This window comes from Pseudophryne corroboree, chromosome 4, assembly GCF_028390025.1.
Source record: "Pseudophryne corroboree isolate aPseCor3 chromosome 4, aPseCor3.hap2, whole genome shotgun sequence".
Lineage (NCBI taxonomy): Eukaryota > Metazoa > Chordata > Amphibia > Anura > Myobatrachidae > Pseudophryne > Pseudophryne corroboree.
The window spans coordinates 771,819,004-771,841,017 of record NC_086447.1 but is presented as its reverse complement, the minus strand read 5'-3'; the positions used below and the strand labels follow the sequence as shown (position 1 = coordinate 771,841,017).

General features: G+C 46.1%; 1 protein-coding gene across 1 annotated transcript in view; it reads left to right on the top strand.

Moving 5' to 3' along the window:
- The window catches only part of DTL (denticleless E3 ubiquitin protein ligase homolog), an 85,307-nt gene that overhangs the window by 28,036 nt on the left and 35,257 nt on the right, over positions 1–22,014 (top strand). Inside the window, exons 3-8 of the mRNA XM_063918248.1 lie at positions 7,530–7,628; positions 7,946–8,007; positions 8,921–9,041; positions 14,951–15,016; positions 16,169–16,284; positions 16,488–16,561. Coding sequence (XP_063774318.1) covers positions 7,530–7,628; positions 7,946–8,007; positions 8,921–9,041; positions 14,951–15,016; positions 16,169–16,284; positions 16,488–16,561 — 538 coding nt within the window. The remainder of the gene's footprint in view (positions 1–7,529; positions 7,629–7,945; positions 8,008–8,920; positions 9,042–14,950; positions 15,017–16,168; positions 16,285–16,487; positions 16,562–22,014) is intronic.

The following is a 22,014-nucleotide window of genomic DNA, read 5'->3' as shown; positions in this document are numbered from 1 at the left end:
TGCGCAGCAGGTGTACTAACACAAAAACACGGTGATGCCAGCAGGCCAATTGCATACTACAGCGCCCAGCTAGATACGGTAGCGCGATCCCTCCCCACATGCTTGCGTAGCGTTGCGGCGATAGCATTGCTAGTGACAAAAAGCGAAGATGTCGTGCTAGGCCACAACCTCACAATCCATACACCGCATGCGGTATCTGCCTTATTGAATTCTGCCCAAACCAGACACGTCTCATCTGCAAGGTTTACAAGATGGGAATTGGCATTAATGGCCCCCGTAAACATCACCATAAGGAGATGCAGCGCATTAAATCCTGCAACATTTCTCCCAGGTGTGCCTGGTCAGACACAAAGGGTGGAAGGTGAGAGTGATGGGGAAGGAGGATTTAATGCAAAGGAAGATACACATGATTGTATGGAATATTTGACCCAAAATTTTACCGCAAGGCCTGACATCAGTGACAATCCACTGGAAGATGCAGAACTCACGTTCTACACGGACGGTAGTTGTCACAGACAGTCAGACTCGGGAGACTTGTGTACTGGATACGCAGTCGTAGATGACCAAGACACCATAGAAGCGGAACCGCTAGGCCCACCTCACTCAGCCCAGGTTGCTGAACTGGTCGCCCTAACCAGAGCATGTGAATTGGCTAAGGGTAAGTCAGCCAATATCTACACCGATTCCAGATACGCGTTCGGGGTAGTCCATGATTTCGGAGCCCTATGGCGGCTCAGAAATTTCATGACGGCAGCTGGTACACCGATAGCGCATGCAGCTCACATAAAAAGGCTTCTAACAGCGATACAGGAACCCGACAGAGTGGCTGTTATCAAATGTAAAGCACATACATATAGCCAAGACCCAGTATCCCTTGGTAACAGCCGAGCAGACGAAGCCGCAAAGCTTGCAGCTGCTACCCCCACACGGACAGACACCACACAGTTGATGGTATTTAATACACAGAAGTTGTGTGAGATGCAGAATCTGTGTTCCACACAGGAAAGAGCAGTCTGGAAGGCAAAGGGATATGGCCAGGAGTCCTCAGGGCTCTGGACGGATGGACATGGTAAACCAGTGGCCCCCAGGGCATACCTTCCATGTCTGGCTGAAGCAGCTCACGGGCTGACTCATCTAGGCAAGGAGGGGATGTGCAAATTGGTAAGAGCATACTGGTGCGCCCCAGGATTCTCCTCTCATGCGAGTAAAAGAGCAATGTCATGCCTTACCTGTCTGAGAAAGAATATTGGAAAAGCAATACCTACAGAACCATCCCATATCCCACCTGCCGGCGGCCCTTTCCAGGTAATACAAATTGACTTCATTCAATTACCCCCATGTCGAAATTTGAAATATGTACTTGTCTGTATAGATGTTTTCTCGAATTGGGTCGAGGCTTTTCCAGCAGCTACAAATACCGCTATGTTTACAGCTAAGAAAATTGTGCAGGAATTTGTATGTAGATATGGTATCCCTAGAATCATTGAAAGTGATAGGGGTACCCATTTTACAGGTGATGTCTTTCAAGGAATGTGTAAGTTGATGGGAATTGATAGTAAGCTGCACACTCCGTACCGTCCACAGGCGAGTGCGAAGGTCGAAAGAGTGAACAGCACTATTAAAAATAAATTGAGTAAAGTAATGGCAGAGACAGGATTGACGTGGCCAGAAGCTTTACCCATTGTTTTGTATAGCATCAGAACCACTCCCAGGCCCCCTCTTAATCTGTCTCCTTTTGAAATCTTGTTTGGTCGACAACCGCATGTCATGATTAACCCTCAGGATGATTTGAAATGTAACAATGAAGTAACTGTAAAGTACTTGATTAACATGAGTAAACAGTTGAGGAATCAAAATGATAATCTGAAGTTGGTGATTCCTGATTTACCAGATAGTAATTGTCATGACATTGAACCTGGGGATTATGTAATGATACGAAATTTTCTACGCTCAGGTTGTCTTATTGATAGATGGGAAGGACCATACCAGGTCTTATTGACTAGCACCACAGCATTGAAGGTTGCTGAGAGAGAGACTTGGGTCCATTCATCCCACTGCAAAAAGGTTGCTGATCCAGAGAAGTCCCGCGATAAGGAACAGACGGTAGAGGTTGTATCACTGGAGTGTCTGTTCCAGGAGGATTGAGGCGGCACCTGAGCCTTGAAAATCGAAAGCAGCTGTCGACTCCCCTCTCCCTTTTATTGTTTTTCTCCACTTCCCAGCCCCTCTCCCTTAAAATTTCTTTTTCCCCCTTCTCATTCTTCTCTATTTCCTCCTCAAAGATGGACTCGCCCCAAGAGACTGTGATCCGGATTTTGATGTTAACCATGATGTTGACCAGAGCAGTCTGTTCCGGCGAGAGTACCATAGAGGTCGAAAGAGGTTCTGGAATGGGTTCCGATTATGATGATGGAGGCGTAGTTTTCCAAGATCAACCAAACCAACAAGCAAAGGCGAGTATCAGAAAACGATCCGATAGAAGAAATTGTGATGGATTGTTAGCTGAAGAAAATTGTATCTGTAGGCTCTGTGATAATCTGGTTGAAGATGGATGCATAAAGAAATGCCAATCTAGTTTTAATATCCATATAGACCGGCATCCATTGAGTGACTATCACTCCTTAGTGGGTAACGTATTAAACCAAACAGATTGTTGGGTATGCTCTCAAGTACCTCAGGGTCACAGCAAATCAGGGCTAGTACCATTTCCTTTAACGTTAGGGGAGGTACTTGAGCTAAGTGGTGGGAGACCGGTGGACCGGAGGTTTAATATCTCCAGCCCTCCTAGTTTGAAGCTCCACCAATACCATGTGGATAGGTCCCTCTTATGTTTTAACATCTCCAATCCCAGAAAACCGGGAAATTGGGAAGTGTCATGGAGCAACCTTACCATGACCTTTTCACACAGAGCAGATAGAATGCCTACAGATACAGAGCTCGTACGCCACATAGCCAGTAGAGGAAAATCTTTTCGGTATCGATATACCTTAGGAAATAGGATTACTAGAGTTGGAGAGGTATCACCAGGATACTGTGCACATGTCATACAAACTGATACGTGCATTAAGCAGTTGGAAGAATTAGGGTCAGGAGATTTCACCTGGAAGGTTTGTAACATGGTCATGTCCTTCTCCGTCCCATATGTTCTCCCCGATGATGCATATTTCATATGCGGGAGAAAGGCGTACAAATGGCTTGCCCCAAACTCTGAAGGATTGTGTTATATTGGAAAAGTATTGCCTGAAGTGATGACTGTTACACATGACAAAATGAAGGACATACACCGTGGTGCCCAAGCTCCTTATACTCACACTCATTACGAGCACCGAGTTAAAAGACAACTGTCAGAAAGGTTAGAGCATCCGGCCTCTGATCTTATCCATGAATCCACCGGGATTCAGGTTCTGGTAGCGTTAGATTTCACTCGTACCGCTCGGGGAGTGATGAATTATAAATACATTTCCGCACTCGCCAATTTGTTAGATAATATCACTGAAATGTATGATGACACGTTTAGATACACTGGAAGAGAACTTCAAGCTTACAAAACAGAACTAGTTCAGCATAGGATGGTTCTTAATTACCTTACAGCAGTAACAGGCGGATATTGTGTTACATTGGCAACACAGTACGGCATAAAGTGTTGCACGTATATCACAAATAGCACCGAGGATCCGGTAGAGGTCATAGACCAAAAGATGGACGATATTCTCCAATTGAAGTGGGAATTTCGTCGAAAACACAATCTCACCCTTGCTGCTGTAGGTAATGAGCTGACTGGTTGGGTGTCATGGTTGAACCCGCGAAATTGGTTCTCCGGTTTAGGAGAGTGGGCTCAAGGAGTCATAATGGATGTTGGAAAGTTTCTACTATGTATCTTGGGTGTCGTTATATCGATTGGATTGATATTTAGATGCGGGCAGGCTTTAATGAGGTGCAAACAAAGTACAAAAGTGATGAGCTTGAGGAGTGAGGAAACTGTAATTAACCTGGATTTGATTTATGACCCAATGATAGAAACCAGAATGTGATGAAAATGCGATTATACGGTCCGTTTCTTTCACCTGTTTTTCTGCTTTTCTCCAAGATACAAAGACCCCCTTGGACGAGGAAGCTGACGAGACGAGATGTATACAGACAACGGATTGACCAAAGAAGAAGATTTGACAACTTTAAATATGGACACTTGATGAACTTTGCCATGGATCCCCAGTTTCCCTAGTATCTTTAAACTCACGCTAGCCCAACATTTTTGTAAATCTGATGGCTCAGACAAAGCTATTTGCTCATGCCTAAGGAGCAATACAGCGCAAAGAAGACGACTCTCAACAGATACCGAAAACAACTTCGACGACAGATGTACATTTCCCTGACATAGAATATCATTGCATTTTTCGTAAGTGTTCTTTATCTTCATCTCTACAACCCTCAGGTAACGACACACATAGACGATAGGGAATACAGGCACAGATATCAGCAACCACATACCTCCCCCATTCATGTATCATCAACTAAAATGTGCATCCCCATTTTGTTACAACCACAGCCGAAATGAGCTCGGTAAAGTTTGACAGCCCATCCACAGACCTGTACCACAGGATAAGAAGGAATTCAAATGTATACTTCGCAATACCTCGAAGCTTGATTTACAACACGTACGGCACGATGATACATGACCCCCCCAAACATGGATTCATACACACATGCTTCTGCTATCTCACTAGGTCATACCCTCTTCACACCTTCTCCTCTCTCCTCCCCTACCCAACCATGGAAATCAATTAACCCCTGACTTACATTTTTCTCCTTAAATGTTTTGTGGCAGTTATTATTGACTGCCAAAGGGTGGACTGTCAAAGTCAGAAAAATGTCTCAATGCACGTTGCCATATTTGCACCGCACACTGGTCCGCGCTGCGCGTGCATGCGCTCTCCCGTGGATTCGCATACCCGCAATAACGTGCACTCGCAGGCGCGGTATGCGTATTTACGGTAGAGTTTATGTAGTCGTAGCGTGCGACTCATTCGTTACAAATGTTCACAATTAATGTAGTTTATAGATCATGGTCCCTTTGATAGATTCTGAAAGTTTGGTTAAAATACAATGTCCCAGAGCTGAGGAATCCCTCTTTATATCGTACGAAGGGTCTAACAGGAATCATACAGCAGTGTTTGGTACCCATCGGAAGAGTATTTAATTAGCAATATTCCGGTGTTGGTTTGGAGCGTATTAATCGCTCGTGCGAATAGTTATGGACATAAGAAGTTTATGTCCATTTCTATTAATTACACATACTCAGGTATGCGGCGGGAAACCCAGTTTCCCACCCACCTGAGCTGTTGGAAATCGTCACAGCCCACCTGTATGAATCACCCTATGACCTTTTGTTATGATACAGGGCCGAATTCCTTCGGCCAATGGACAATGGGATTGTAGGACCAGGAGATTGCATTGTGTGTGGGGCATAAATAGGCAGGCCGACCACATCCAGCTCTCACTCTCTCATCAACGGTTATCTGCTGATAGCCGGGAGCTGGATATCGAGGCGCAGGCGATCATACCCTTTGTGCGTAAGTTTCTCTCCGTAATCATTGTCTTTCTGTGAGCCAATTTCTCTCATCTCATCTCTCTCTCTCTCTCTCTCTCTCTCTCTCTCTCTCTCTCTCTCTCTCTCTCTCTCTCTCTCTCTCTCTCTCTCTCTCTCTCTCTCTCTCTCTATCTCTCTCTGTTCTGTTCTCTCATATCTCCCCTAGACTAGGCTAGTATTGTATTGTATTAGATAGTATTGTATTGTATTGCATTTAGGTCAGTGTAGTATTGTCTTTTTGTATTTATTGTTTAGTTCTGTGGTTAGGAAGTCTCTGTTATATTGTAGTGTATCATTTGTACTGTTATCCCCTTTTACAAGTATATTAGATATAATACAGTTAATAGGCCTTGGAACCTAAACCAGCATCTGTGTATTTTCTATAGTGATAAGTGTTCACTTGAGCGTCGGTGACGCTCAAGCAGCTTTGTAGATAGTCAGGTTACACAAGGTTGCACTTACACCCTGTACTCACATTAAGGTATTCAGTGTATTTCATTGGTATAAGGTTTTATCATAAAGGTATAGTGTTGTGAGCGTCTGCATCGCTGGTGACCTCCTCGTGGTCTCGAGCGTAAGCTACGCCATAGCGAATCATTACCCTAGACATAACCAATAACGTGTCCTGTGATCACTGGGCCGTGAGCGAACGTGACGCTTGAGCGTCTCGCCTACGGCTGAGCGATCGTTACGCAACTAGCGTACCATTACGGTACTTCTTAAGTAAACAGCGTACAGTGTTCTTAGCTTCATAAAGGGTTGTTTATACGACAAAGGAATTTAGCATCGTCACACCCAACAAGCTGGGTGCTCCTGCTTCTAAGCAGACTATTGCTCGTTGGATTTGTAGTACAATTCAGCTTGCACATTCTGTGGCAGGCCTGCCACAGCCAAAATCTGTAAAAGCCCATTCCACAAGGAAGTTGGGCTCATCTTGGGCGGCTGCCCAAGGGCCTCGGCTTTACAACTTTGCCGAGCAGCTACTTGGTCAGGAGCAAACACGTTTGCTAAATTCTACAAATTTGATACCCTGGCTGAGGAGGACCTAGAGTTCTCTCATTCGGTGCTGCAGAGTCATCCGCACTCTCCCGCCCGTTTGGGAGCTTTGGTATAATCCCCATGGTCCTTACGGAGTTCCCAGCATCCACTAGGACGTCAGAGAAAATAAGAATTTACTTACCGATAATTCTATTTCTCGTAGTCCGTAGTGGATGCTGGGCGCCCATCCCAAGTGCGGATTGTCTGCAATACTTGTACATAGTTATTGTTACAAAAATCGGGTTATTATTGTTGTGAGCCATCTTTTCAGAGGCTCCTCTGTTATCATGCTGTTAACTGGGTTCAGATCACAGGTTGTACGGTGTGATTGGTGTGGCTGGTATGAGTCTTACCCGGGATTCAAGATCCTTCCTTATTGTGTACGCTCGTCCGGGCACAGTATCCTAACTGAGGCTTGGAGGAGGGTCATAGGGGGAGGAGCCAGTGCACACCAGGTAGTCCTAAAGCTTTACTTTTGTGCCCAGTCTCCTGCGGAGCCGCTATTCCCCCTGGTCCTTACGGAGTTCCCAGCATCCACTACGGACTATGAGAAATAGAATTATCGGTAAGTAAATTCTTATTTTTATTTAATTTTTAGAAAGGCCAGAGACTTAAAACCCCTTATTACATATTAATTACTGTTTTATATGTACAGACTGGCCACAAATACTGTCAGGACTGTTTTTAAATATAAATACAAATACATATTGGTGTGTGTGGGTGTTTTTTTTTTTTTTTTGTTTTTTTAAATTGTAAGACATTAATTGTCTTGAGTTCCCAGTACAGAAGCGCAAAAGTTCATGTATCTTCAATAAATCGACAGGATATTTCTAGATGTTACAAATGCTTCATGTTCATGGATCTGGAAACCCAAGTATATTAAGTCATGCTGTCTTCTTTTCAGTGTCTGATATGCCTCAAGTGCTTGCAGTGGCCAATGAGGAGGGTTTTGTCAGGCTCTATGACACAGAATGCCGGGACATGCAACGTCAGGTGATGAAAGGTGAGGTTTGCGTATTGCTTCTATGCAGACGTCTGATTTAATAATATATTCTTATTTCTAGTAAAAGAAAAATCTACCCAAATTACATCCGTATGGATTTTACCATTCACCTATATTACTTTGCTAAGGTCTGTGTGCCTTTCCCTTTCTACAGTGGACTATTACTATTATGAAGAATTTACACCATGTGTAGTTTCTATTTAAACGTTGCTACTGGGTATGCCTTGCAAAGTTCTCGCTTAACCCTATTTACAGTATCGGTGTTCCGCTAGATTCACTTAATGCTTACAGTATGTGTATTAATATATGTATTTCAGACTGGCAGGCTCACACTAATGCCGTCTTTGACCTTGCCTGGGTTCCTGAAGAGCACAAGCTGGTAAGTAAATTTAGAGTAGAGATTGAAATAGTGAAATCATCCTGATCCAGAGTCATTAACTTGTTTGCATATTCTAATTTGCAAGGATTTGGTACTTGAGTCTTTGTCCAATATCTGGTTTTGCTTATTTAAATGATGAAAAATGTCTCGTGCCTGAACTGTTCATTGAGTGTTGTAATGGTGAGTGCTTTGGCTACTCATCAAAATGCTGCTTGAAGCCTTTTAAAAGCTGCTCAATGAAAGATCTTGTGTGACAGTCCCTCCATGGTATATGTAGTTCTATATTTCACACACATTCTGCAGCGCTTTACAGAGAATGTTTGGCCATTCAGTGTCTGCCCTAGCAGAGCTTCCATTCTATATTCCCAGCCACATGAATACACATTAGTGCTTTTTGTTGTCAGAATCTAATTTACCAACCAGTGTGTTTCTGGCGTGTGGACGGACGCTGGGGAACATTCAAGCTTTACACAGGGCTTGGGTGGGATTTGATCCCAATAGTTAACTGCTGTGAGACAGTAATGCTTACCATTACGCCAACCGTGCTGCTCCTTGTTTTATTTGGAGATTTGTTTCAATTTGCAGTCCTTTTTAAAGGTGCGCTTTTAGAGGTCAGTTGAAGTAAGTGCGATTACAGTGCGTGCATTGCCTGTACATACAATAACCTCAAGATTGCGCTCTTTCCTTCATAGCTCTATGCGGCTACAAAGGAAAATGGAGGTTTTGCACTAAATCGGAGATATTTAGGTGTGAAGTAGGGTTATGTTTCAGACTCTCCAATGGCACAACATGGACATTGCCCATAATTGAGTTAACCCCAAAATGTGTGAAGTGCAGAGTACTTGTGTGACAACACCCTGAAACTGCTATAATTATGTTTTAGTAAAGAATGTAACATGTACTCTGTATTCAGGTTACAGCGTCTGGAGACCAGACTGCTAAGATCTTTGATGTGAAGGCTGGGGAGCTTATCGGAGAATGCAGAGGGCACCAGTGTAGTCTGAAGTCTGTTGCTTTCTCAAAGTTTGAAAAAGGTATTGAATTTCCTGTCTTATTCAAACCGTAACCGTGCTAAAGCAATCTCTGTATAGCAATAACATACAGAAGATCTTATTTCATCCAACTAGGTATATATGACACACACAATACTACGTTGTAAACAATAACATGAAGTCTTAATACAGATTTCTCTGACGTCCTAGTGGATGCTGGGGACTCCGTAAGGACCATGGGGAATAGACGGGCTCCGCAGGAGACTGGGCACACTATAAGAAAGATTTGGTACTACCTGGTGTGCACTGGCTCCTCCCTCTATGCCCCTCCTCCAGACCTCAGTTAGATTTCTGTGCCCGGCCGAACTGGATGCACACTAGGGGCTCTCCTGAGCTCCTAGAAAGAAAGTATATATTAGGTTTTTTATTTTACAGTGAGACCTGCTGGCAACAGGCTCACTGCAACGAGGGACTAAGGGGAGAAGAAGCGAACCTACCTGCTTGCAGCTAGCTTGGGCTTCTTAGGCTACTGGACACCATTAGCTCCAGAGGGATCGACCGCAGGACCCGTCCTTGGTGTTCGTTCCCGGAGCCGCGCCGCCGTCCCCCTTACAGAGCCAGAAGCAAGAAGATGGTCCGGAAAATCGGTGGCAGAAGACTTCAGTCTTCACCAAGGTAGCGCACAGCACTGCAGCTGTGCGCCATTGCTCCTCATACACACTTCACACTCCGGTCACTGAGGGTGCAGGGCGCTGGGGGGGGGGGCGCCCTGAGCAGCAATAATATCACCTTGGCTGGCAAAATAACCACAATATATAGCCCCAGAGGCTATATATGTGGTAATTACCCCTGCCAGAATACAGAAAAAAGCGGGAGAAAAGTCCGCCGAAAAAGGGGCGGAGCCATCTCCCTCAGCACACTGGCGCCATTTTTCCCTCACAGTTCCGCTGGAAGGAAGCTCCCTGACTCTCCCCTGCAGTCTACACTTCAGAAAAGGGTAAAAAAGAGAGGGGGGGCACAAATTTGAGGCGCAGTAAATATTATAGCAGCTATAGGGGACATAATTCAGTTAGTCCCTGCATTATATAGCGCTCTAGTGTGTGCTGGCATACTCTCTCTCTGTCTCCCCAAAGGGCTTTTGTGGGGTCTTGTCTCCTTTAAGAGCATTCCCTGTGTGTGTGTGCGGTGTGTCGGTACGGCTGTGTCGACATGTTTGATGAGGAGACTTATGTGGAGGCGGAGCAGATGCCTATAAATGTGATGTCACCCCCTGCGGGGCAGACACTTGATTGGATGGACTTATGGAAGGAATTACGTGCAAGTGTCGTCTCCTTACATAAAAAATTTGACGACATGCCAAATGCAGGACAGCCGGCTTCTCAGCTCGTGCCTGCCCAGGCAATTCAAAGGCCATCAGGGGCTCTGAAACGCCCACTACCTCAGATGGCAGACACAGATGTCGACACGGATACTGATACCAGTGTCGACGACGATGAGTCAAATTTAATGTCCACTAGGGCCATTCGTTGCATGATTGAGGCAATGAAAGAGGTTTTACACCTTTCTGATATAAACCCAGGTACCTCAAAAAAGGGTATTATGTTTGGGGAGAAAAACTGATAAGAAATTGGTTCCCTTTCTCGCCAGAGGATAGGTCACGTTGGGAAACTCCCCCTAGGGTGGATAAAGCGCTCACACGTTTGTCTAAAAAGGTGGCACTACCGTCTCCGGATACGGCCGCCCTAAAGGAACCTGCTGATAGAAAGCAGGAGGCTATCCTAAAGTCTATATATACACACACTGGTGTTATACGGAGACCAGCTATTGCTTCAGCGTGGATGTGCAGTGCTGCTGCTGCTTGGTCAGATTCCCTGTCAGAAAATATTGACACCCTGGACAGGGACACTATATTGCTAACCGTAGAGCATATAAAAGACTCAGTCTTGTACATGAGAGATGCACAGAGGGAGATCTGCCGGCTGGCATCTAGAATAAGTGCATTGTCCATTTCTGCTAGGAGAGGCTTATGGACTCGGCAGTGGACAGGGGATGCAGATTCTAAAAGGCACATGGAAGTTTTGCCTTATAAGGGTGAGGAGTTATTCGGGGATGGTCTCTCAGACCTTGTTTCCACAGCAACAGCTGGGAAGTCAGCATTTTTACCCCATGTCCCCTCACAGCCTAAGAAAGCGCCGTATTATCAGGTACAGTCCTTTCGACCCCAGAAAAACAGGCGGGGAAAAGGCGGGTCCTTTCTGTCTAGAGGAAGGGGAAAAAAGCTGCACCACGCAGCAGGTTCCCAGGAACAAAAGTCCTCCCCCGCTTCTTCCAAATCCGCCGCATGACGGTGGGGCTCCACAGGCGGAGCCAGGTACGATGGGGGGCCGCCTCAAAAATTTCAGCGATCAGTGGGTTCGCTCACGGGTGGATCCCTGGATCCTTCAAGTAGTATCTCAGGGGTACAAGCAATTCGAGGCGCCTCCCCCCCGCCGTTTCCTCAAATCGGCCTTACTGACAACTCCCTCGGGCAGGGAGGCTGTACTAGAGGCAATTCACAAGCTGTATTCCCAGCAGGTGATAGTCAAAGTACCCCTACTTCAACAAGGACGGGGTTACTATTCCACACTGTTTGTGGTACCGAAACCGGACGGTTCGGTGAGACCCATTTTAAATTTGAAATCCTTGAACACATACATAAAAAGATTCAAGTTCAAGATGGAATCGCTCAGGGCGGTTATTGCAAGCCTGGACGGGGGGGATTACATGGTATCCCTGGACATCAAGGATGCTTACCTGCATGTCCCAATTTACTTTCCTCACCAGGAGTACCTCAAATTCGTGGTACAGGATTGCCATTACCAATTCCAGACACTACCGTTTGGACTGTCCACGGCACCGAGGGTGTTTACCAAGGTAATGGCAGAAATGATGATACTCCTTCGAGAAAAGGGAGTTTTAATTATCCCGTACTTGGACGATCTCCTAATAAAGGCGAGGTCCAGGGAGCAGTTACTGGTCGGAGTAGCACTATCTCGGGAAGTGCTACAACAGCATGGCTGGATTCTAAACATTCCAAAGTCACAACTGGTTCCTTCCACACGCTTACTGTTCCTGGGGATGATTCTGGACACAGAACAGAAAAAAGTGTTTCTCCCGCAGGAGAAAGCCGAGGAGCTATCATCTCTAGTCAGAGACCTCCTAAAACCAAAACGGGTATCTGTGCATCACTGCACACGAGTCCTGGGAAAAATGGTGGCTTCGTACGAAGCAATTCCATTCGGCAGGTTCCATGCAAGGACCTTCCAGTGGGACCTCTTGGACAAGTGGTCGGGATCGCAAATTCAGATGCATCAACTGATAACCCTGTCTCCAAGGACCAGGGTGTCTCTACTGTGGTGGCTGCAGAGTGCTCATCTTCTAGTGGGCCGCAGATTCGGCATACAGGACTGGGTCCTGGTGACCACGGATGCCAGCCTTCGGGGCTGGGGCGCAGTCACACAGGGAAGACATTTCCAGGGACTTTGGTCAAGTCAGGAGTCGTCCCTACACATAAACATTCTGGAACTGAGGGCCATTTACAATGCCCTAAGTCAGGCAAGGCTCCTGCTTCAAAACCAGCCGGTTCTGATCCAATCAGACAACATCACGGCAGTCGCCCATGTAAACCGACAGGGCGGCACAAGAAGCAGGGTGGCCATGGCAGAAGCCACAAGGATTCTCCGATGGGCGGAAAGTCACGTACTAGCACTGTCAGCAGTGTTCATTCCGGGAGTGGACAACTGGGAAGCAGACTTCCTCAGCAGACACGACCTACACCCGGGAGAGTGGGGACTTCATCCAGAAGTCTTCCTACTGTTGGTAAACCGCTGGGAAAGGCCACAGGTGGACATGATGGCGTCCCGCCTCAACAAGAAGCTAAAGAGATATTGCGCCAGGTCAAGGGACCCTCAGGCGATAGCTGTGGACGCTCTAGTGACACCGTGGGTGTACCAGTCGGTTTATGTGTTCCCTCCTCTGCCCCTCATACCAAAGGTACTGAGAATAATAAGAAGGCGAGGAGTAAGAACGATACTCGTGGTTCCGGATTGGCCAAGAAGAGCTTGGTACCCGGAACTTCAAGAAATGTTATCAGAGGACCCATGGCCTCTACCGCTCAGACAGGATCTGCTACAGCAGGGGCCCTGTCTGTTCCAAGACTTACCGCGGCTGCGTTTGACGGCATGGCGGTTGAATTCCGGATCCTAAAGGAAAAGGGCATTCCGGAGGAAGTCATTCCTACGCTGATAAAAGCCAGGGAAGAAGTAACCGCAAACCATTATCACCGCATTTGGCGAAAATATGTTGCGTAGTGTGAGGCCAGGAAGGCCCCTACAGAGGAATTTCAGCTGGGTCGTTTTCTGCACTTCCTACAGTCAGGAGTGACTATGGGCCTAAAATTGGGTTCCATTAAGGTCCAGATTTCGGCTCTATCAATTTTCTTCCAGAAAGAACTGGCTTCACTGCCTGAAGTTCAGACTTTTGTAAAGGGAGTGCTTCATATTCAGCCCCCTTTTGTGCCTCCTGTGGCACCTTGGGATCTCAATGTAGTGTTGAGTTTCCTAAAATCACATTGGTTTGAACCACTTAAAACCGTGGATCTCAAATATCTCACGTGGAAAGTGGTCATGTTATTGGCCTTGGCTTCGGCCAGGCGTGTGTCAGAATTGGCGGCTTTGTCTTGTAAAAGCCCTTATCTGATTTTCCATATGGATAGGGCAGAATTGAGGACTCGTCCCAAGTTTCTCCCTAAGGTGGTATCGGCTTTTCACTTGAACCAACCTATCGTGGTGCCTGCGGCTACTAGGGACTTGGAGGATTCCAAGTTACTGGACGTAGTCAGGGCCTTGAAAATTTATGTTTCCAGGACGGCTGGAGTCAGGAAAACTGACTCGCTTTTTATCCTGTATGCACACAACAAAATAGGTGCTCCTGCTTCTAAGCAGACTATTGCTCGCTGGATTTGTAGCACAATTCAGCTGGCGCATTCTGCGGCTGGATTGCCGCATCCTAAATCAGTAAAAGCCCATTCCACGAGGAAGGTGGGCTCATCTTGGGCGGCTGCCCGAGGGGGTCTCGGCTTTACAACTTTGCCGAGCTGCAACTTGGTCAGGGGCAAACACGTTTGCTAAATTCTACAAATTTGATACCCTGGCTGAGGAGGACCTTGAGTTCTCTCATTCGGTGCTGCAGAGTCATCCGCACTCTCCCGCCCGTTTGGGAGCTTTGGTATAATCCCCATGGTCCTTACGGAGTCCCCAGCATCCACTAGGACGTCAGAGAAAATAAGAATTTACTCACCGGTAATTCTATTTCTCGTAGTCCGTAGTGGATGCTGGGCGCCCATCCCAAGTGCGGATTGTCTGCAATACTTGTATATAGTTATTGCCTAACTAAAGGGTTATTGTTGAGCCATCTGTTGAGAGGCTCAGTTGTATTTCATACTGTTAACTGGGTTTAATATCACGAGTTATACGGTGTGGCTGGTATGAGTCTTACCCGGGATTCAAAATCCTTCCTTATTGTGTCAGCTCTTCCGGGCACAGTATCCTAACTGAGGTCTGGAGGAGGGGCATAGAGGGAGGAGCCAGTGCACACCAGGTAGGACCAAATCTTTCTTATAGTGTGCCCAGTCTCCTGCGGAGCCCGTCTATTCCCCATGGTCCTTACGGAGTCCCCAGCATCCACTACGGACTACGAGAAATAGAATTACCGGTGAGTAAATTCTTATTTTCTGTCTGACATGTTCCCATTCGTTTGAAAACTGTTGGTAGTGATGGTTTTTAAACCATTGTAAGACTTAATACAAAGAAGTATTTAGGGTGTCTTTTGACGCCAGGGTCTGGTAGAGAGAGGCTGGGCTATGTCCTCTGAGGAGCAAGTTCACATATTTAACCCTATTTCTCTATGCACAGCTGTGTTCAGCACTGGAGGGAGAGATGGTAACATCATGCTCTGGGATATGCGATGCACCAAGAAAGGTGGGTATCGCATCCTTGTGACTCTTCAGTGCAGATGGTTCTCTGACCAACCATTTTTTGTTTTAAATGAAAAAAATGGGAGGGCATTCCATGGGATGGGTATGGCACAGAAGAAATCCTCAAGGAAAGATTGGTAGGAGGTGGTTATTGGGAGAGTAAAATGGGATGGAGAAAGTATGAATGGTGTAACTGGCAGAGAGGGTTCAGCAGAGGAAGAGCGGAAAATGAAATTGTACAGAAGCATTTAGGATAGCCTGAAGGGCAATTTGGGGAATCTGGCGACCATAAGAGGTTACAGTAACCTAGACAAGAAATGATGAGGGCATGCATGAGGGATTTGGTGACCTCTAGAGGTTTTGAAGGTACTTATCTGGAGGTTGAAATTTAAAGTTTGGGAGAGTAAGTGGTGGAGAAGGAGATTGTGCCATCTTGGCAACACTTGCACAAACAGGGTGATGTCAATGGGGAGAGAGGTTGGGGGTAAGCTGTCCGAATTTGACTAATCACTTGTTCATCCAACATAAGTTGGCTGGGCAGTTGGTGGTGTGGTCTGCATACAGGGGGTTTTGCAAGCCAAAGATGAGCTCCCCTAGAGAAGAGGTGTTTAGGGAGAAGAAAAGGTGGCTGAGGAACGCAGGAAGAGAAAGGAAGGGAAGTTGGAGGTAGGTGGGGAGACTGAAGTAGTTGTAAGACTAAGTAGGAGATGAAACTGTGTGAAGGCTGGTGGAGTAGAAATTGGGGTAGTAGTGGGTGGTTAACCGTTCAAGCATCTGTAAAGTCAAGAATATAGGAATGTCCCTGGGATTTAGATATTAGATGGTTGTTGGTAACCCTGGTGAGGACTCTTTCAGTGGGAAGAAGAGACAGAAAACTGGTTTGGAATGACAGGAGAGGAAGAAAGTGAGGCAGTTGTAAACAACCTGCTTAAGGAGCTCAGAGGCAAAGGGGAACAGATTAGTGGGGTATTAGTTAGAAAGTGAGGAGGGATTAAGGGAGAGTTTTTAAAAAATGGGGAAAATAAGGGTCTTTGTAAGTGCAGTCACTGGAGACTCAAAACTTAATAAAGTGCAATAGTTTTGTCTCTGATACTTCTGGTAACTATTGGTATTATAGGAGTTACTGGTGGATTTACAACTCATTGTTCTCTTTTAGATGGTTTTTATAGGCAAGTGAACCAGATTACAGGGGCTCACAATGCGCTGGATAAACAAACCCCATTGAAAGTAAAGAAGCGAAAACCGGCTGTCAGAGGACTCGCTCCGTCCGTGGTAATTGGCAAACTAGTTTTACACCATCTGTGCCGAGTCATAAACATGGGCAGTTACAGTTGAGCATAATGCCATCTCTGTTAAACTACTTGTGACGCTAGAATACATTCACTGGATAATTCTGCTACTGTAACTTATAACTGTTTGAATGGGAAACAGAACCACAAAACAGCAATCCTATTTTTCACTCTTTCTCCGTGTAGGACTCTCAGCAGAGTGTGACTGTGGTGGTCTTTCAAGATGAGCACACCATAATATCAGCAGGAGCTGTTGATGGGTAAGCAGGCCCTGGAACTGTGGTAGGGTGACAAGACATGGGCTGATTCTGCTTTTTTGGTCAAGAGTTGATTGATGACTCATCTGGATCTACACATTAACCAAACTGAACCATGTGCAGGTGTTAGGACTGGATGTACCCTTTTTTACTTTTGGCTTTGCCAGGATCATGTGTCATCAGAAGATAACTGCACATATAGCGGTCTTTTCATGATGTGCAGATAATCCCTCATTTCTGGTGTATTCTCTGGAGAAAGGGATATTCTCAATGTAACAGTTTACACCAGAAAGATGAGATTTCTCCAGAACACAACTATTTAACACCGCTGGCTAACATTCCCATAAACCCAAATGGTAATGGAGGCTTAATGCGTTTCTTCAAGCAGTAAAGCCTTTTGTTCTCACTACTAGTAAATGCCATATTGTAATGGCGTTACCTTACATGCATTTTTCTGGCTGGGTCCACAGGATAACATTGGGATATTGTCGAGCGACAGCGAAAATGGCACCAACACGGTCACGAGCTTTCTGACCTCCCAGGATGCATTGGGGCCTCCACTATATAGTCCCGCCCACTGACTCAGTCAGATCAGTTTTTTGCTTGGTGCGGCAGGAAGCCGCATGGTCACAGGGCTGCTGTGAAAAAGCAGCCTTGCGTTTTCATTAATTTATTTTTATAGACTTACTGTTTTGGTTTTTGAGCGACTTCTCTTAGCAGCGTCTTAAACGCATATTAGAAAGGGTCGCTCCAATAACTCCCCACCGGGTCGCAACAACGCTTACCTCCGCGGTACAGTGCTGTCTCGACGGGCGTCTGTGTCGGATGTTCTAGCAGGTCCAGCAGACGTTACCAGGCTGTGGCCGGAGCATGGGGAGACGGTGAGTCTATGGACTTCCTCTTACTAGAGGGGTCAGGACACAGCCACACTGATTTGGTGGAGACTACAAACAGTGTGTTGATGCGCCGAACATCCCGATGTGACAGCGCTACGCTCTGGGGATCATAGGCGCCAGGACTAGGTGAGGCCGCGATCCTGGGAGTTTAAGTCAACAGGGGGTTTCAGACGCTCTCCTGGCCGTCCCTCCTCCGAGTTCATGGCCAGTTCCCGCGTGTCTCTCGTTTCATTAACTGAATGACCTCACTTCCGGCTCAGACGCTACCACGAGGGTACTCGGTCGCAGCTTAGACGCTGCGGTTGTGTACACTGGATATAAACCCGCCCAGACCGAGTCGCAGGCCTTTAGCGTCTGCAAGCACGTGGAGTCGCTCAGCGTCCGTGTCCGATATCGGTTACCAAGAGCCGCAGTGTACACCAGTAGCGTCTGAATCCACTCGGCGTCTTACGAGCATCTTTGCTTGGATATGGAAGTGTGGTGAGTCTCCCTGTATCCCGCTCTCTGGAGGCAGGGTATACAGTACTAAAAATTCCTTTCTACTCTTTAGTATGCATTGTTAATTTTTAGTACCTATTGCATATGAGACCTGTATATTACTGTGTTTTCTGCATGTTATGTTGAAAAAAAGAACCAGTTAAACAGAAGTACAATTTTCCTACTTATGTTTAAGTTATTATGGAGGTTGTATTCTCATATGACAATGTCTAATGCTTTAACATGTGACTGACTGCTAGTATGCGTGCTGACTTTTCTGTGTAATGTCAGTCCTGTTCTGACCCTCAAATCAGGTGCACTGTGGTCAGATTGATTTCACCTCTATATACTGATTATAGGGTGTTTTTCAGTCACAAAATTGTGTAGTCAATATCAGAAAAAATGTCTGTGAGTGGCAAAAGTGATGAGGAGAATTTGCCAAGCACTCCCATAGCCCTAACATGCTTATCTTGTAAGTCAGGGGTAATTGATATGAATCAATTGGTCACCTTATGAGGGTTTGTGTGCAAACTGTTTCGCTTTTCAGCGAAGTAAAAAACAGGAGTTAGTTCAACCTCCAGTAGAGCCGCCATGGAATATGTTCGCAAAGACTCTATCTTCAATAGCGGACAGATTAGCTCCGGTAGCACCACTCAAGGGTTAGGTTACACTATGAACCCATACATGCAGCTCCCTTCCTATGGTTTGGTTCCAGTAGCTTCTACAAGCAACCAAGGGGCAGGTAAGACTAAGACAGATACGTCTGTATGGCAGACTACACAAGATGATACATCGGATGATGATGCGGAAACAATATTCAACTCCGTATGATGATCAGTCGCAGAGCTTTAGTTCAGAAGATGTAGCTGAACTCAATGCAGTGAAGGCTGTGCTTTCTCTGGAAGAACCAGCCAAGACAGCGTTAAAAGCAAAGGCACCTGTATTCAAACGAACAAAGTCAGTGAAGGCTGAATTTCCAGCATCAGATGAGTTGACGGAAATGATGGATGAGTCTTGGGCAGCGCCCAGTAAAAGGTATAAGATTCCTAAGAGATGGTATTCTTATTATACATTTCCTGCTGGAGATTGTTCGAAGAGAGAAGTTCCTCCAAAAGTAGATGCACATGTTCTGCGACTCGTGCATAAATCTGCTTTACCACTGTCATCTACCTCTTTGAATGATGTCACAGACAGAAGGATAGAGAGCCTATTGAAAAATATTTTTTCTCTTGTAGGTGCAGTGGTAAGACCTGCTATGGCTTCGGCCTGGGTAGCAAAGGCAATGGGCGAATGGATAGAGGAACTAGAGAATGACATCCCCTCTCCTACTAGGGAGCAAGAGGATCGTCTTTGCCGTTTAAGACAATCTGCCCAGTATTTAGAAGAAGCAGCTATTGATGTTGGCACTGTTGCTTCTAAAGCTTCAGCCCTGGCAGTAGTCGCTCGCAGAGCAGTTTGGCTACGGACCTGGAAGGCAGATGCGGAGTCCAAGAAAGCATTGGAAGCATTGCCTTTCGTGGGTAATATATTATTTGGAAAACCTTTATCGGATATCCTAGAGTCAGAGGCTGAATCGAAAAAGGTCAGATTTCCGGCTACCTATAACCCTAAGTCCAAGGGTTTAAAGTTTCGCTCATTTCGCTGGCAAAGCAAAGCGAAGGCTAAAGAGGAGCCTAAGCAACCCCAGTTTAAATCCAGGGGTAGGAAGCAGTGGGCTAGCAAAAAGCCAGCTTCCAAACCTGAACAGAAACCCTCAGCCTGAAGAGACGGGCCTCCGCCTGGAGGATTCCAGGGTTGGGGGCCGACTAATGCAATTTGCACACATATGGCAACAGTCAACAGCAGATGCCTGGGTGCAGAAGGTACTATCTCAGGGGTATGTATGGGTTCCCATTCAGGAGGCAGCCTCCTCAAAGATTTTTTTGCACCAGCCCATCTCGTATGGAGTCGAAGGCCAATGCCCTGCAAGAAGCAGTCCAAAAATTACTGCAGTCAGGTGTATTGTCCCAGTACCTCCATCACAAAAGGGACAGGGGTATTACTCCAATCTGTTTCTAATCCAGAAACCAAATGGGTCATATCGACCAATTCTAAATCTGAAGATGTTGAACAACTACATATGGATCCCGAAGTTCCACATGGAGACGTTACGCTCCATAATGTTGGCTATGGAACCGGGAGATTATATGGTATCTCTGGATGTACGGGATGCTTACCTGCATGTGCCTATAGCACTATCACATCAGTGTTACCTCAGGTTTGCCATCCTCAAGGAACACTTCCAGTTCCAAGTTCTGCCCTTCGGGCTAGCTACAGCACCCAGGGTGTTTACCAAGATCATGGTGGTTATGGCAGCTTGTCTGCGCAAGCAGGGGATAAGAATATTCCCTTACCTAGACGACCTATTAATCTTAGCACAGTCGCAAGATTTACTGTTGAGCCATCTCCAACAGACGATAGTTTGTTTACAGAGACACGGGTGGCTCATAAATTGGGAGAAGTCGTCCCTGAATCCGTCACAGCGGATGGTTCATTTGGGAGCCATATTGGATTCAGACCTACAGAGAGTTCTCTTACTAGAGAGAAAAATAGTCAAGGTGCAGGTCATGGCTCTGGAAGCGTTGCAAGCCCAGACAATGTCAGTCCATGCAGCAATGTGACTGTTGGGTCTGATGGTATCAACGTTCGACATGGTGGAATATGCGCAATTCCACTCCAGACCGTTGCAGCATCTCATTTTGACCAAATGGAACGGAAATCATCAAACAATAAAGAAGCAGATGATAAAGATTCCAGTGAATGTAAAAAGGTCTCTAGCATGGTGGCTACAGACAGACCATTTAAACAAGGGGAGACCCTTTTGGATAAAAGAGTGGCAAGTCCTGACAACAGATGCCAGCCTGCAAGGCTGGGGGGCGGTACTCGGAAGCCTATGGTTCCAGGGAAAATGGACCGCAAGGGAAAAGTCGCCTGCCGATAAATCTGTAAGAAATAAGAGCCATCTATTTGGCTCTGGTTCAGGCAAAGGACAATCTACAAGGAAGTCCAGTCCAGATCTGCTCAGACAATGCGACGGCAGTAGCCTACCTCAATCATCAAGGAGGAACTCACAGCAAGAGTCTGGAGGAAGTGACTCCCATTCTAAAATGGGCAGAACTCCATCTCCTGGCATTGTCAGCAGTATTTGTCCCAGGTGTACTAAATTGGGAAGCGGATTTTCTCAGTCGGCACACCATTCAGGAAACCGAATGGGCACTACACCCAGAAGTGTTTCAGACACTGGTGAACAGATGGGGTCTACCGGAGATAGACCTTATGGCGTCTCGTCTAAACAACAAAGTTCCGAGGTACGGATCAAGAACAAGGGACCCAGGAGCGGTCCTGGTAGATGCACTGTCGGTGGAATGGAGGTTTCAGCTGGCATATCTGTTCCCTCCAATATTTCTGTTACCCAGAGTAGTGAGAAAGATAAAACAGGCAAAAGGAGCAATTATTCTAATAGCTCCAGCTTGGCCAAGAAGGCATTGGTACACAGGTCTGTTGAGAATGTCCGTGGAAGCACAGATACTGCTCCCTCAACGTCCAGATCTATTATTGCAGGGTCCTTGTTGTCACAGTCATCTGGATCGCCTGTCTTTGACGGCGTGGCTGTTGAAACCTCTATCTTAGAGGCTAAAGGATTTTCAAAGCAAGTAATCCAAACCATGCTTAGAGCAAGAAAGCCTTCTTCGGCCCGTGTGTATCATAGAATATGGCAAGCCTATATTCATTGGTGTTCTGGAAAAAATTACAATCTGAGATCCTTTAAAGTAGCTAGAATTTTGGATTTTCTGCAGGCAGGATTGGATAAAGGGTTGAAGGTTGCTTCCTTGAGGGTGCAAGTCTCAGCATTGACGGTATGGTTTCAGCAGAAGATTGCTGACCTACAGGATGTACGTACGTTTTTCCAAGGAGTAGTACATATTCAACCTCCATTTGTTCCTCCTGCAGCTCCCTGGGATTTGAATTTAGTTCTTAAATTTCTCCAGGGTCCTTTGTTTGAACCACTTGAGAGAACAGATCTTAAGTGGTTAACGGTTAAAG